A 13649-nucleotide genomic window follows, 5' to 3' on the forward strand; every position below is an offset into this window, starting at 1 on the left:
GCGAACTCACTGCCAGTAATGTAAAAAGCATGTAAACTGCGCAGAGTTGCATTTTCATAGTTTATATGAAGCCATACATACTGAATTAGCGAATTGAATCGATGTAATACCAGAATATATCAATGTAATCAGGTCATTCTCAAACTGCGTACACAGTCGCTCGTGCTCATTGACGTGACGAAAGTGAAAATAACTGGAAAAATCGGAAATAGCTCCCAGCATGGCGAACGACCAAAACAAATCCGGTGTGATAAAGTCACAATACATTTAAATGCAAATGTGTACTTCATAGCCTATGTGTCCTTGTTAGGAGAACGTTATACGACATTGAAATGCGCGCTACTTGATTTAAATATTTTGAAATAGATAAGTCGCTGATGATAAAATAACTACTGTTTTATAGTCTAGAGTTCCACAATTAAACTAATTTACAGTGTACATTTACTTTCATCGCCAAGTTAAGTAAGACATGCGCATACAACATTGATGTTATACGCAGCTAAAACATGTATTGTTTGGTATTTTATCTATTACGAATTGAAGGAACTGTCTGTAATCGATTATTGGTTATTCATCATGTGCAGCTTAAAACGTGCTTTTCCTGAGAAGCGTCTTTTGTCAAGATTCAATAAATTCTGAGAGCGGTTAACCGCAAGTGCAAATAAACGACAAGGCTTGTTTGTTTGCTTGTTTTTTTAAGCGTGTGTTTTTGGTATTTTTACGTACACTTGAAATTTAAAACCGCTAAAATTTCATATTTCTTATTACAGTCCAAATCGCGAAAATTTTGGCACGCAAAATTAATTCGCAATACGGCTTTTTCGAGATTTTGTTCCTTAAAGTTCCATGTCGGCTGACGTCGAAATATTGATGCTTCTGTTGGTTTTGATTGCGTTTTGATGTAGTGACAAAATTACTCTCTGTATACCATGGATACCCATTCAAAATCATGTATCTATTTTTCGGTTCGTTGAAGGGAGAAGAATCCCTATTCTAGTAACCCGTGACACCTCCCGGGAAATGACCGACAAAGGTTGTACGTTCGCACGCGCTACCTCAAAATCGATCTCTTCGTTTAATTTGATAATTTACTTGACTATTTAACGGAGCTGGCGCGCAACATATTAGCAGGGAAATACATGTTGAGCAGGGCGCTGGAATATCAATCATTGTTAAGAGTGAGAATTTGTAAACTTTTTATCTGGAAAGTGGACTTATGATTCTGGAAAATTGAAATACTTTCACTCTTGTGTAGTACCGGTAAGTATCCTATGCAGAAATTAGAGTTATATAATGTTTTCTAATGTTGCTTTAAACCATATCGAATTGTAATATAACGCGCTTATATATATACATGTAGATTTATTTAAACATATTATATTGCCAAATGTGCAATTGGGATTGGGTACAAGTTGTATGAAGCCCATTCCCACAAAAATAAATCATTTAATTTACATATACGAGATGGCATTTACAATATAAGCAGTACATGGCATATAAAATTGTGTTTCAGACACACAGATAGAGTGGAGAGAAAGGAGGGGGGATAAGAAGGAGAGGGAGAGCTGTTAAATAACCAGTATATGCTCATCAAAGTGTTAATATCATCTCCTGATAAGCTATAATTTTAAAATCTTTCCCTCCGATAAAAACCGCAGAAGTTCTTAACCCCTTTTCAGAACGTTTAACTTTTCAATGTTCATATTTCATCCTTTCCTCTTTGAATTTAAGAGATTTATTTATTTGGGTAAACTCTACACAGCGCGATGCCATATAACAACCTTCTAAATGTGAACATATTTTTCAGGACAATGAAAATATTTCATTTGGTGAACGCTATATAATTATATGGCGGTCGCCACTTTGATATATGACGGTCGCCACATACAATGTAATTTATCTAGCGGACATCAAATCAAACATTTTCTTTACCTTGAAACATATTTTCCTTTGTACACCTAATACGCTTCCGTAGACTCCAATTAATACTGATCAAACTACCATCACTTAACTTATTATGAAAGACCAATATAGAGTATGAAAAAAACGTACCTAAAAATATATTCATGTCTTTCATATACTGTATAGATTTATGCGAGATTTCAGATGATTTGTCGGGTATACTGCAATGAAATAGAATAATGAAATATATATAACCGTACAAAAGATGTAAATGTAATATCATAATGTATAATATCAGGATACCTTTCTTTGAATATTTCCTAGTTACTGTAAACGTCCAAACTTTAGAGGTAGTCATATTTTAGCGCTAGACAATTTTTAGCTAAAATACATGTATTGTTGCGCTTATCATATTTTCTACATAAGTTTAAAATAGATATTATTACGAATAATGTCCTGATCAATCACTGCGCTAACCTATTTAATAATCTGTTCTGAACTAAAGTTTGATTACGCCAAAAGGATTATGCTCATACAGTACTTCTTACAAATCGAATAATTTTAACTACATATGTATATCAAATCTTTTTTGTTTTGAAATGATGCGCACACCAAGACGATTTTTCACATATTGTGTATCTGCGTCACTCCCATATTAAACTAATGGACTTCATTTACCTTCCCACCAATGTGTTTTAATGCTTTTGTTGTTTTGTAAGTATCATGTTCTATTACCGTTGCGTGATAAAACTGATATCGTGGTTTTTTTCAATCATAGAAATGTGGTGGTTTTTTCTCGCGATGTCTGAACACAACGAATTTCCGGTTACAAATCGCGTGCTTTGGTCCAAATACAACACTGTTTATGGATATTTCCGTATCGTTTTGCAGGTATTCAGTTTATTTAGAGAGTCATTATACAGATATGCAAGACTGGATATTTGTTTATTATGCAGATTTTGTCATTTCAATTCACGCGTTGTATTTGTTTCAACATTACCAGAATCAGTTAGTGATGAGCTGACACCACATTGACTGTGCAAAACCCGGATAGATGTTGAAAATGTCACGAAATGAATTTATTCTGTAGTAAACAGGCATCCTAAAATCCCGGCATGGAATATCTGATATATAGTATACATGTAAACAATTGTTTTCTGTTTTTAGCTTTTACTATGTTAACTATTTGAATCAACGGCAGTTGTTCAGACCAGTTTCGGGGTTTCCCTTATCCGTCAACGTCTGTCACTCCTTGTCAATATTCAAGATGTCGTATGATCTATAAGATATCTGTGTCCAATGATAAAGTGTTGAATAACATGATACAAAAGTCAACGTGTCAAACATTGTCCATGTCACTTCAACCATTTTACGCCTTGTTTGACCTTCGCAGCCATACATCCTTCTTGTGAATTGTCAGCCATGCCCATACTTTTTGTGACATTTCAGCCATACCTACTTTTTTTGTGACCTTGCAGCCATGCATTCTTTTGACTTTTGCAACCATGCTCCATTCTGTTGCCATCCGCCGCTATGTCCAACGTTAATGTTAACGCCTTTCCTTTCATTTGCCGCTACTTCCAACCCTTCTATCGACGTACTCCCTTCCATCCAACCCTTCTATCGACGTACTCCCTTCCATCCAACCTTTCTATCGACGTACTCCCTTCCATCCAACCCTTCTATCGACGTACTCCCTTCCATCCAACCCTTCTATCGACGTACTCCCTTCCATCCAACCCTCCTATCGACGTACTCCCTTCCATCCAACCCTTCTATCGACGTACTCCCTTCCATCCAACCCTCCTATCGACGTACTCCCTTCCATCCAACCCTCCTATCGACGTACTCCCTTCCATCCAACCCTCCTATCGACGTACTCCCTTCCATCCAACCCTCCTATCGACGTACTCCCTTCCATCCAACCCTCCTATCGACGTATACTCCCTTCCATCCAACCCTCCTATCGACGTACTCCCTTCCATCCAACCCTCCTATCGACGTACTCCCTTCCATCCAACCCTCCTATCGACGTACTCCCTTCCATCCAACCCTCCTATCGACGTACTCCCTTCCATCCAACCCTTCTATCGACGTACTCCCTTCCATCCAACCTTTCTACTGACCCCCTTTTCCCACAATACCGTTCTTCTTCAACATGCCTCTTTACCGAAACACGGTCCATTTTATTCCATTGCGTGATCAAACTGTTAAAATTCTTCGGATTGTGTTTATGAGCAAAAATAAGTTTGGATTATATTGTTTCATTTCTGCTTTCACATCTAATGTACATGCGTTTTTTATTAACCATTTTTTGTACGACAAAAGAAAGATCTGGTAATTCTGAGGGTCTATATAAAACTGTATGATATTCTGGTTATTCTGACGGTCTATATAGAGTTGTATAATATTCTGGCAATTCTGACGGTCTATAGAGTTGTAAATTATTCTGGTAATTCTGACGGTCTATAGAGTTGTATAATATTCTGGTAACTCTGACGGTCTATATAAACTGTATAATATTCTGGTAATTCTGATGGTCAATAGAGCTGTATAATATTCTGGTAAATCTGACGGTCTATAAAGCTATATAATATTCTGTTAATTCTGACGGTCTATAGAGCTATATAATATTCTGGTAATTCTGACGGTCTATAGAGCTATATAATATTCTGGTAATTCTGACGGTCTACAGAGCTGGTATAATATTCTGGTAATTCTGACGGTCTATAGAGCTATATAATATTCTGGTAATTCTGACGGTCTATAGAGCTATATAATATTCTGGTAATTCTGACGGTCTATAGCGCTATACAAATGTATAATATTCTGGTAATTTTGACGATCTATAGAGCTGTATAATATTCTGGTAATTCTGACGGTCTACAGAGCTGGTATAATATTCTGGTAATTCTGACGGTCTATAGAGCTATATAATATTCTGGTAATTCTGACGGTCTATAGCGCTATACAAATGTATAATATTCTGGTAATTTTGACGATCTATAGAGCTGTATAATATTCTGGTAATTCTGACGGTCTATAGAGCTGTATAATATTCTGGTAATTCTGACGGTCTATAGAGCTGTATAATATTCTGGTAATTCTGACGGTCTATAGAGCTATATAATATTCTGGTAATTCCGACGGTCTATAAAGCTATATAATATTCTGGTAATTCCGACGGTCTATAAAGCTATATAATATTCTGGTAATTCTGACGGTCTATAAAGCTATATAATATTCTGGTAATTCTGACGGTCTATAGAGCTATATTATATTCTGGTAATTCTGACGGTCTATAGAGCTGTATAATATTCTGGTAATTCTGACGGTCTATATAAATTGTATAATATTCTGGTAATTCTGACGGTCTATAGAGCTGTATAAAATCTGGTAACTCTGACGGTCTATATAAACTGTATGATATTCTGGTAATTCTGACGGTCTATAGAGCTATATAATATTCTGGCAATTCTAATGGTCAATAGAGCTGTATGATATTCTGGTAATTCTGACAGTCTATAAAGCTATATAATATTCTGGTAATTCTGACGGTCTACAGAGCTGGTATAATATTCTGGTAATTCTGACGGTCTATAGAGCTGTATAATATTCTGGTAATTCTGACGGTCTATAGCGCTATATTATATTCTGGTAATTTTGACGATCTATAGAGCTGTATAATATTCTGGTAATTCTGACGGCCTATAATCAGAGATGTATAATATTCTGGTAATTCCGACGTTCTACAGAGCTGTGTAATATTCTGGTAATTCTGGCGGTCTATAGAGCTATATAATATTCTGTTAATTCTGACGGTCTATAGAGCTGTATAATATTCTGGTAATTCTGACGGTCTATAGATCTGTATAATATTCTGGTAATTCTGACGGCCTGTAATTATAAACTGTATAATATCCTGGTAACTCTGACGGTCTGTAGAGCTGTATAATATTCTGGTAATTCCGACGGTCTACAGAGCTGTGTAATATTCTGGTAATTTTGACGGTCTATAGATACTCTGGCAATGGACATGCCAGAAAGTTCATGAATTTAATGATAAATGTATGTTTCGACTCATGCATGTTTTGACATACAATTTGAGTAATGGAAAAATGTTTACGCGAAAATCATTCATTATACACAACTTTAAAAAAAAAAAAAAAAAACAGAGTTTGAATTTTTTTTTCCATACCGAATAAGCTAACTGTATGGCGTGCAGTGCTAATGGAACATTCATCATCAGTCTGCTAGCCTGTCAGCTATACCATCTATTTTATCTTGTTTACTTTTTGTTTGGTAAACAAGAGTGCTTATCGTCAATGGTTTGAGTGGTGATGATGTCGGTAATGAAATAAGTTAGCATCTGTAGGCATTAATATCCGGTGTAAAAGGGTCCACTAATTAATTTCTCAATCAATATTCAGTCACTTCAGTACCTAACTTTCCAGCTCATTAGCTGTGGTGTTGTAGCACGAGCGATTACATGTGTTGAGAGGCTATTTAACGAACGTGATTTTTTTTATCTATTTCACTAAGGATAAATTGATGGATTACAATAAAATTTCTTCTAATTATACTGCATGTATATATGTAGCTAAGGGGTAAACCTAAATTCAGTCATGGAGGGCGGGACCGCGATTGTGTTAATTGTGATTCAAGACTCCATTATCTCATCCTCGATTCTCCTATAAATCACAACGACAGTGATAGTAACCCTGGAATATCGAGGATGTCAATGTATTTACCATAACAAGATTTTTCATAGCCTCTCCCCCTTCCACCCCGACCCAACTCCCTGATTCCTAACTCTTACCTCTTCCCTGCCTCTGGGTATTATAATAAACGGTAAAGGGGCTGTGATATGCAAATACTCATTTTAAATCTACATGTAGTTCATTCAGGCGCTTTACGTCACTGACACGTGACTTGTATTCCGATGAATTTGCTTACATGTATGTATAAACACACACACAAATGAAGTTTTTTTATAAGTTTTTTCTGGATGATCATACTCACTAAAATCAATTTATCAATTTACTTTCAGAGCGAAGATACACGGGACAACCATGAAGGTTTACTTTGTCACCATGGTGATGTGGGCGTTTTTGGATCCAAGTGAATCGAAGGTAAACTGGGCTTAATCAGAGCTACTTTCTTTGTCCAAGGTCCGTCACTGACGGAGTAAATGTTACATAATGAAACGAAGGGAAGTAATTATGGTATATCAGAGCGATGGTTGTACATAAATAGGTAAACTAGACCATATCATTCACGCTTTATAATCAGTAATTTAAGGATAGAACGAATATACGTACCCGGCGGCGGCCTACAATACCTTTCGGCCGGGTACGAAATGGTGCCTATGTGTCGTAATGGAGCACTGCCTTTTTGTACTTATCTGTAGGTTTCCAATTATTTTATGCGTATACATACATTTATATATCATTTTTGTCCAAAACAAACATAACGACCCTTCTTTATATCAACTGTACCGTTCACAAGACATAAAGTTCATAATTTGTATACCCGATATGTCATTTTCCTTCGGAAAGACCTTCATATTTATATGTGAAAAAGTCTCGCTTTGAATTTGATATTGCATACGGTTCAGTTTTTTGCCTAGTATGTATGCGATATAAAACAAGTAAGATGCAATGCATACAAACGTTTTAATGGTGGTTTACATAATGTAAAAAGTCTTTTGAGCTACAATATTGCAACTAATTTAAGAAATGAATGAAGAAGCGATATACCAGCAAAAATAACATCACCAGTACATGACTACATGTACGTGTATCCAATTTTATTCTAAACTCAGTTACATTTGAATGTATAACAATAAACACTCGTGTATTCTGCGCATGCATTATCCCGTAACTGACAATAGAATCTCTTTTTTCTTCCACCTCCTGAACAGAACTTTAAGAAGTTCGTTGCATTTTTCACTCTCGTCAAGTGATTTGCATTTAAAAACTGGCAGTTTATTTACTATAGCTAATCTTACTAACGATTCAACGGGATCTGACATAGATCCTATTATGATATGGGAAAGGAAACTGGCTGATATCAATAAAGATATTGACAAAAAGATGATTTTTTTTTCAGATGTGCCATGACCACGCCGGTAAAGAATTCATCATAATTCCCTTTACAATCTCCACTGTGGACGAGATATTCCAGATCCATGTTGGTGCAAATCCAACGATGACTTCATCAACGTCTGCTACCATCACAACACCTCTACTTGGAACAGGGTCGGTTTATAACATTAACTCTGCTTTTTCAATACCTCCGTCAAATCGTGCGAGCATCAATATTCAAAATTTCGATGCGGTTCTTGAAAATGTTGTCACAAATACTGCTATTGTTATAAGCACAGATCATGACGTCATTGTTACTGTGTCTTATGGGAAAACCGGGAGTTTGGGTAGCCTTCTCGTATTCCCTTCAGAAACACTTGGAACAGAATACATTATAGTGACATACAGCCCATTGCCAGCGACAACAGACAAGGCAATTCTTGTTATAGTGGCGGCATACCCAGACACAACTATTAATTTACACCCTGGAAGTGAAAATGTCGAATTAACAATCAATGGCATTTACTACAATGGAACAGATATTGCAACCCTGAATTTAGCCAAATACGAAAGTATTTTAATAACTTCATCGGAGGATCTTACTGGAATCCGGGTAAATGCCACAAAGCCTGTGGCTGTGTATAGTGGGAATTTGGACCTGTCTATGAAAGACGACGGCGAAACAGATGCCGCTCTGGAACAAATACCACCCATATCGGAATTAGGACAGTCCTTCATAGTAGTTGACAACCCAGGAGTTACAAAAGACTTTATAAAAATCGTCGGCACCGTAGATAATACTGAAATCTATGTCAACAGTGTCAACCATAAGATTTCTCTGGCTGGAAGTTTTATAATCGTAGAACTGAATCCAAGTTTTATGGCCGCTAGCTCTGCCATTGTGACTTCGTCATATCCCGTTCTTGTTGCTTTGATCAGTGATAAAGACGTAGATTTAGATAATGAAGTGCATGATGTAACTCTGACGATAGTTCCACCGGTTACCAATTACGGAAACAGCTTTGTCATTGTTACACCAACTAAAACACTTCCATATGAACACTACCTAGTGCTGATTTCCCCACAAGGTCATTCAGGTGACCTCCGTTTGGACGGAAGTAGTACGAGTCAGTCCTGGACTGCTGTTACGGACTTATCGGAGGGTATAAACCATGAGTTTGTATCCTCCATGGTGATATCTGAAGGATTACATGTTCTTACGTCCGTAAACGAAACACACGAGTTTGGAGGGTATTTGTACGGAACAATGGATGGACAGTCTTACGGGACAGCTCTCGCCGCTTTCTCTGTGAGTTATTTGTCTCGGTAGCTTTCTACTCCGACTTTCCGAAAAGAAACGAAAGTGGAGGCCACATGTCTGTTAATACAATGTATGTACGATTTCGATCATTACACGACTGTCGTATTCCCAACCACAAATGTTTGCCATTTGCTATTGAACTTTTCGATTAATGCCTCACTTGTCTGATTTTTTTTTCTTTTTAGGAATACACATGGACTGTTCAAGGTAAGCAAAGAATTACACCACTGCACAAAATGATATTATGGATTTACGTAATAGTATCTGTATGATAAAGACCAAAGTTGATTCCTTTGATTATTGAAAAGTGTTTCCAGTTCTGTTCTTTTATTTTTGTAGCACGAGATACTCTGGTCCTTACACCAGACTTAGACATTATGACAGAAAGATGTCAGGTTTAGGACTAGACATCTATCTGTCATAATGTCTAACTCTGGTGTTAGGGCCAGAGTATCTCGGGCTACTCTTTTTAATGAAAAAAATGGGCCTAGCAAATGTGCAATGATTTTCAAGCTTCTGAAGTAGACATTTTTAAAATTGCATTGTATGATACAAGTAAAATGATTAATGAATGATTCTGGAATTTTGATCCGTCCTAAATTGATTGCTCTCTTTTCTTTCTTTCATAGATCCATGTTTCATCTCTAAATTTGCAAAGATAGTTCAAGACAAATTGCCTTTTCCCGCCGAGTTGAGCAAGCAGACGACACGCACCTTCTTCCGTTGTTATCAGCTGTGTTCTATGAGCACCACGTGCGGGGTAGTGGCAGTTTTCCGCCAATCAGCTACTGCTATTGAGTGTCGCTTTTATGAATTTGAAACGCAATGTGGACCATTTCAGGATGCTTATGGATTCAAACTATACGCGAGGCAAACGTAGCTAAGGATGGTAGATTTGAAACCTTCAAACGCGAACCTCCTATAAGCTTGCAATCATTAGGAATATACATGTAACATGCTAGCTAGAGCAATACGAGTCATAATAAGGTAGCAATTTCAGAGCAATGGGAACCTGTGAGTGTGACCATGACTTAGAGTATGGGCACCATTCGGATTATGGACTTCATATGCCAGGAAGGGAAGATTTAATGGTACAATCCAGTCTAAGCATGCACTAACATTTGTGTTTCCATCAGAAATAAGTTGGTTCCATTGGAAGTTGAAGTCGATCTCTGTTACCTTCATGCATATGTCCAATTTGATGCGGTCAGTTTGCACAATGCTAAAAATAGCTTGCTCTCAGTTAAGTCTAGTAGCCTAACCCCGAATTCGCATCAGTAAAGTAAAACAATTTTGTGTACAATTGCTGATTTACCTTTTGGATGGATGGACATTTCTAAAAGGTTACTAACTCTTATAAAAAGACAAAGATCAAACTCTACGTGGGCCGTCCATTTGTTGCATTTGTGTAATTTACTAGAATCCAACTTCGCTCTCCAAGGGTACGGTAGTCTATAGATGATATTGAATCATTGGTAGATGTCACGTCAAAAAAATGGCAGCGCCCTTTGAGATGCACATGTTGCTTGAGACAGATTCAAAATAACAAAGATAAACTCTTCCTTTGAAGAGCAATGGAAAACTATCAACGTCATCTTAAACCATCAAAGTTGGCCAAAAACGGAAACTCACCGATTTCGCCAGCATCCATCTTTGATGACCGTAATATATGGTCAACAGTGGTGCGCAGTGGTTCTTGTAATATTATATTGTTTAGTATTATAATTTATATCTACATTTCCTTGTCACTTCTCCTATATAAACTAACCAATGTAAAGTGAAGTATATGACGGTATAACTGACACCCAAAACGTGACCATTATGACGTCACTAATGTTGACGTGGTGACGTCAACTGATCACCGTCAAAATGGCTGTTCCATCTTGAGGATTAAGGCGTCGTTGATAAACGTTTTTCCTGGTCTAGCTTAAACATTGGTAATGCAGAGACCTTAAAATGAGTTGATCATGTAAATATAAGCATTAAACTATCTTCCTATGGCATCTATGGTCTATATAGATGCCAGAGCTTTGCAGACAATCATCTCATAATGCGCTAAAGCGCTATAAATAACGCACTAATGAGCATTTAAGAATAAAAATGTACATGAATTTAAAAATACTTATAGTTTTTAACATACATTTAGTGTGGTAAATGTGAACGGATCACGTTTCCTGGTTTCTTAATATCTACTGATGCACAACGTCTTTTAAAAGTTTAAGTATATATATATATATTTACAAAGACGAAGTCTCAAGTGACCTATTCCAATCGCCTTTTGTCCGTCGTCGTGCGTCGTATGTCGTCCGTCGTGCGTCGTATGTCCGTAAACAATTTACATTTTCGACTTCTTCTCTAAAATCACTGAAGCATTTTCAAAAAATTTGTACAGACCTTCTAAGGCATAAGGCCAATCAAAACTGTGAATTATATGCCCCTCTCTCCTGGGGCTGTAAATTATATGACCCTGGGGTCTCACGTTTTCCCTTGAGGAGGGGTTCAAGTTTACTAAAGTTTATATAGCCTAGGGAAAAACATATTTTTTGCATAATTTGGTAATCTGTAATAGGAAATGAGTCAAATGTTGTCAAAATTATAAGTATGAGTTGGCCATTGAGTCTTATTAACAAATTTTCCATGACTGACCACCAGGGGCCATAGGGGTGGGGCCCAAAGGGCTAAAATAGGCTAAAACTTCAAAAATCTTTTGAAATTCTGGAAATGGTAGATTAAGTTTCTTTATAAAAATTGTGAATTATACAACCCTGGGGTCTCGCGTGTCCCGCTGGGGAGGGGTAAATTAAAGTTTACTATAGTTTATATAGGGAAAACACATTTTTGAGCATAATATTGTCATTTGTAATAGGAAATGAGTCAAATGTTGTTAGAATTATCAGTATGAGATGGCCAATACCCATTAAATCCTATTAACAAATTTTCCATGACTGACCACCAGGGGCCTTAATTAGGGGCGAGGCAAAAAGGGGTCAAATAGGCTAAAATTTTCAAAAATCTTATTATGAAATTCAAATACTCTTCATAGATGGGAAGTTCTTAAAGTCCTTTACAAACATTGTAAATTATATGATCGGCTCAGTGGGGTCTCACATTTTCCCTGGGGAGGGGGTAAAGGTTTTGCACAGTTTTCGAAGGAAGTTAAATACAACTCAGTCATCGCAGGGACCATGGCAGAGGAGCGGGGCCAAACAGGGTCAAGATGACTAAAATACAAAAAAATCTTCTTCTGAATTCACAGGTTTTATAGAACCAAATACTCGTAATAAATTAAAAAGTCAAATTTACTATCAAATTAAAGATGCTCCACCGCCGACAGAGCATAAATGATATTCATAATTTGAATAATAGTTGGTGTTTAATCATGTATATATATGTCTTATTAACACACAACAAAAATATAAAATAATCAATTTTGCCTTTCGTGCATGGGCAATCAGTACTTCATTCCATATATGAGATATAGCTATAGTGCCTCGGAATATTTACGATATTTACATGTAGGTACTAAGATATACATGTACTAATAGAAGGCCCATATCTATATACCATCAAAATCTTCGATATCGTATAGTAATTACATCAGAAAATATTACATGTACAAAACTTTGAACAAATGAACCAAATTGTTAAAAAATGTAGGTTCATGCAACTGTGTACGGTGACTGATTTATGCCATTTCGTCTTTTCGCCCCGAAAAGACGAAAATTAAATATCTTAATTCTCGTCTTTTCGTCTTTTCGCCCCGAAAAGAAAACAAACCTAAAATTTCGTCTTAATTAACAAACCTTAATTTTCGTCTTTTCGTCTTTTCGCCTTGAAAAAATACAAATTACAGATATACTTTGTCATCTATCATATACGACGGAGATTATAATGTAATTTCTAATGTAAAATTATGATGAAGACCATTTCATGTATGTAGTCAAAATGTCTTTTCAAATAATACACAGTACCTTGTACCTACTGATTGACTGTTATAATTAACTGTATTTGAGCAATTTCTTGGTATAAGTCCTTCCTTTAAACTCAAAGTCTTCACGAGTTGTCTTTCATAAATTATTTTGTAAACAAGTTTATCCGTGGTTCAAACGCTTTCAAATAATACCCGCCGACAACTTTTTTTTTCCAAGTTGTGTAGGGGAGGCAACTCCTGTAAGTGCTATGTTTAGCATCTTAAGTTCAGTATGGTCCTTACATATACACGGCAATGTTTTGATAAGCGTAATTGCTAAAGAGGGCGATTAGAACACAAAAAATAAGATATTAATGAATTTAAAAAAAAATGTATCAATCACGCTAAAGGATTTGCGGAATGATGAATC

The 13649-nt window shown here is 36.4% G+C and overlaps 2 protein-coding genes across 2 annotated transcripts; both read left to right on the top strand.

The window, feature by feature from the left end:
- Positions 1–3435: 3435 nt before the first annotated feature.
- On the top strand, positions 3436–4104 carry LOC138316602 (proline-rich protein 36-like). The gene has a single exon (XM_069258279.1). The coding sequence runs from the start codon at positions 3436–3438 to the stop codon at positions 4102–4104; it is 669 nt and encodes a 222-aa protein (XP_069114380.1).
- Positions 4105–8626: 4522 nt separating this feature from the next.
- Positions 8627–10385, top strand: LOC138316970 (uncharacterized). The gene is made up of 3 exons (XM_069258602.1): positions 8627–9297; positions 9495–9516; positions 9939–10385. The coding sequence occupies exons 1-3, from the start codon at positions 8653–8655 to the stop codon at positions 10187–10189; spliced, it is 918 nt and encodes a 305-aa protein (XP_069114703.1). The 5' UTR covers positions 8627–8652; the 3' UTR covers positions 10190–10385.
- The last annotated feature ends 3264 nt before the right edge of the window (positions 10386–13649 follow it).

This window comes from Argopecten irradians, chromosome 2 (genome assembly GCF_041381155.1).
Source record: "Argopecten irradians isolate NY chromosome 2, Ai_NY, whole genome shotgun sequence".
Lineage (NCBI taxonomy): Eukaryota > Metazoa > Mollusca > Bivalvia > Pectinida > Pectinidae > Argopecten > Argopecten irradians.

Bases quoted from the DNA above. Each gene is read 5' to 3' on its own strand.
- LOC138316970 (XM_069258602.1), top strand. From the start codon at position 8,653: ATGAAAGACGACGGCGAAACAGATGCCGCTCTGGAACAAATACCACCC. The intron at 9,298-9,494 runs GTGAGTTATTTG...TTTTCTTTTTAG, and splicing joins CAGCTCTCGCCGCTTTCTCT to GAATACACATGGACTGTTCA. The intron at 9,517-9,938 runs GTAAGCAAAGAA...TTTCTTTCATAG, and splicing joins ATACACATGGACTGTTCAAG to ATCCATGTTTCATCTCTAAA.
- LOC138316602 (XM_069258279.1), top strand. From the start codon at position 3,436: ATGTCCAACGTTAATGTTAACGCCTTTCCTTTCATTTGCCGCTACTTC.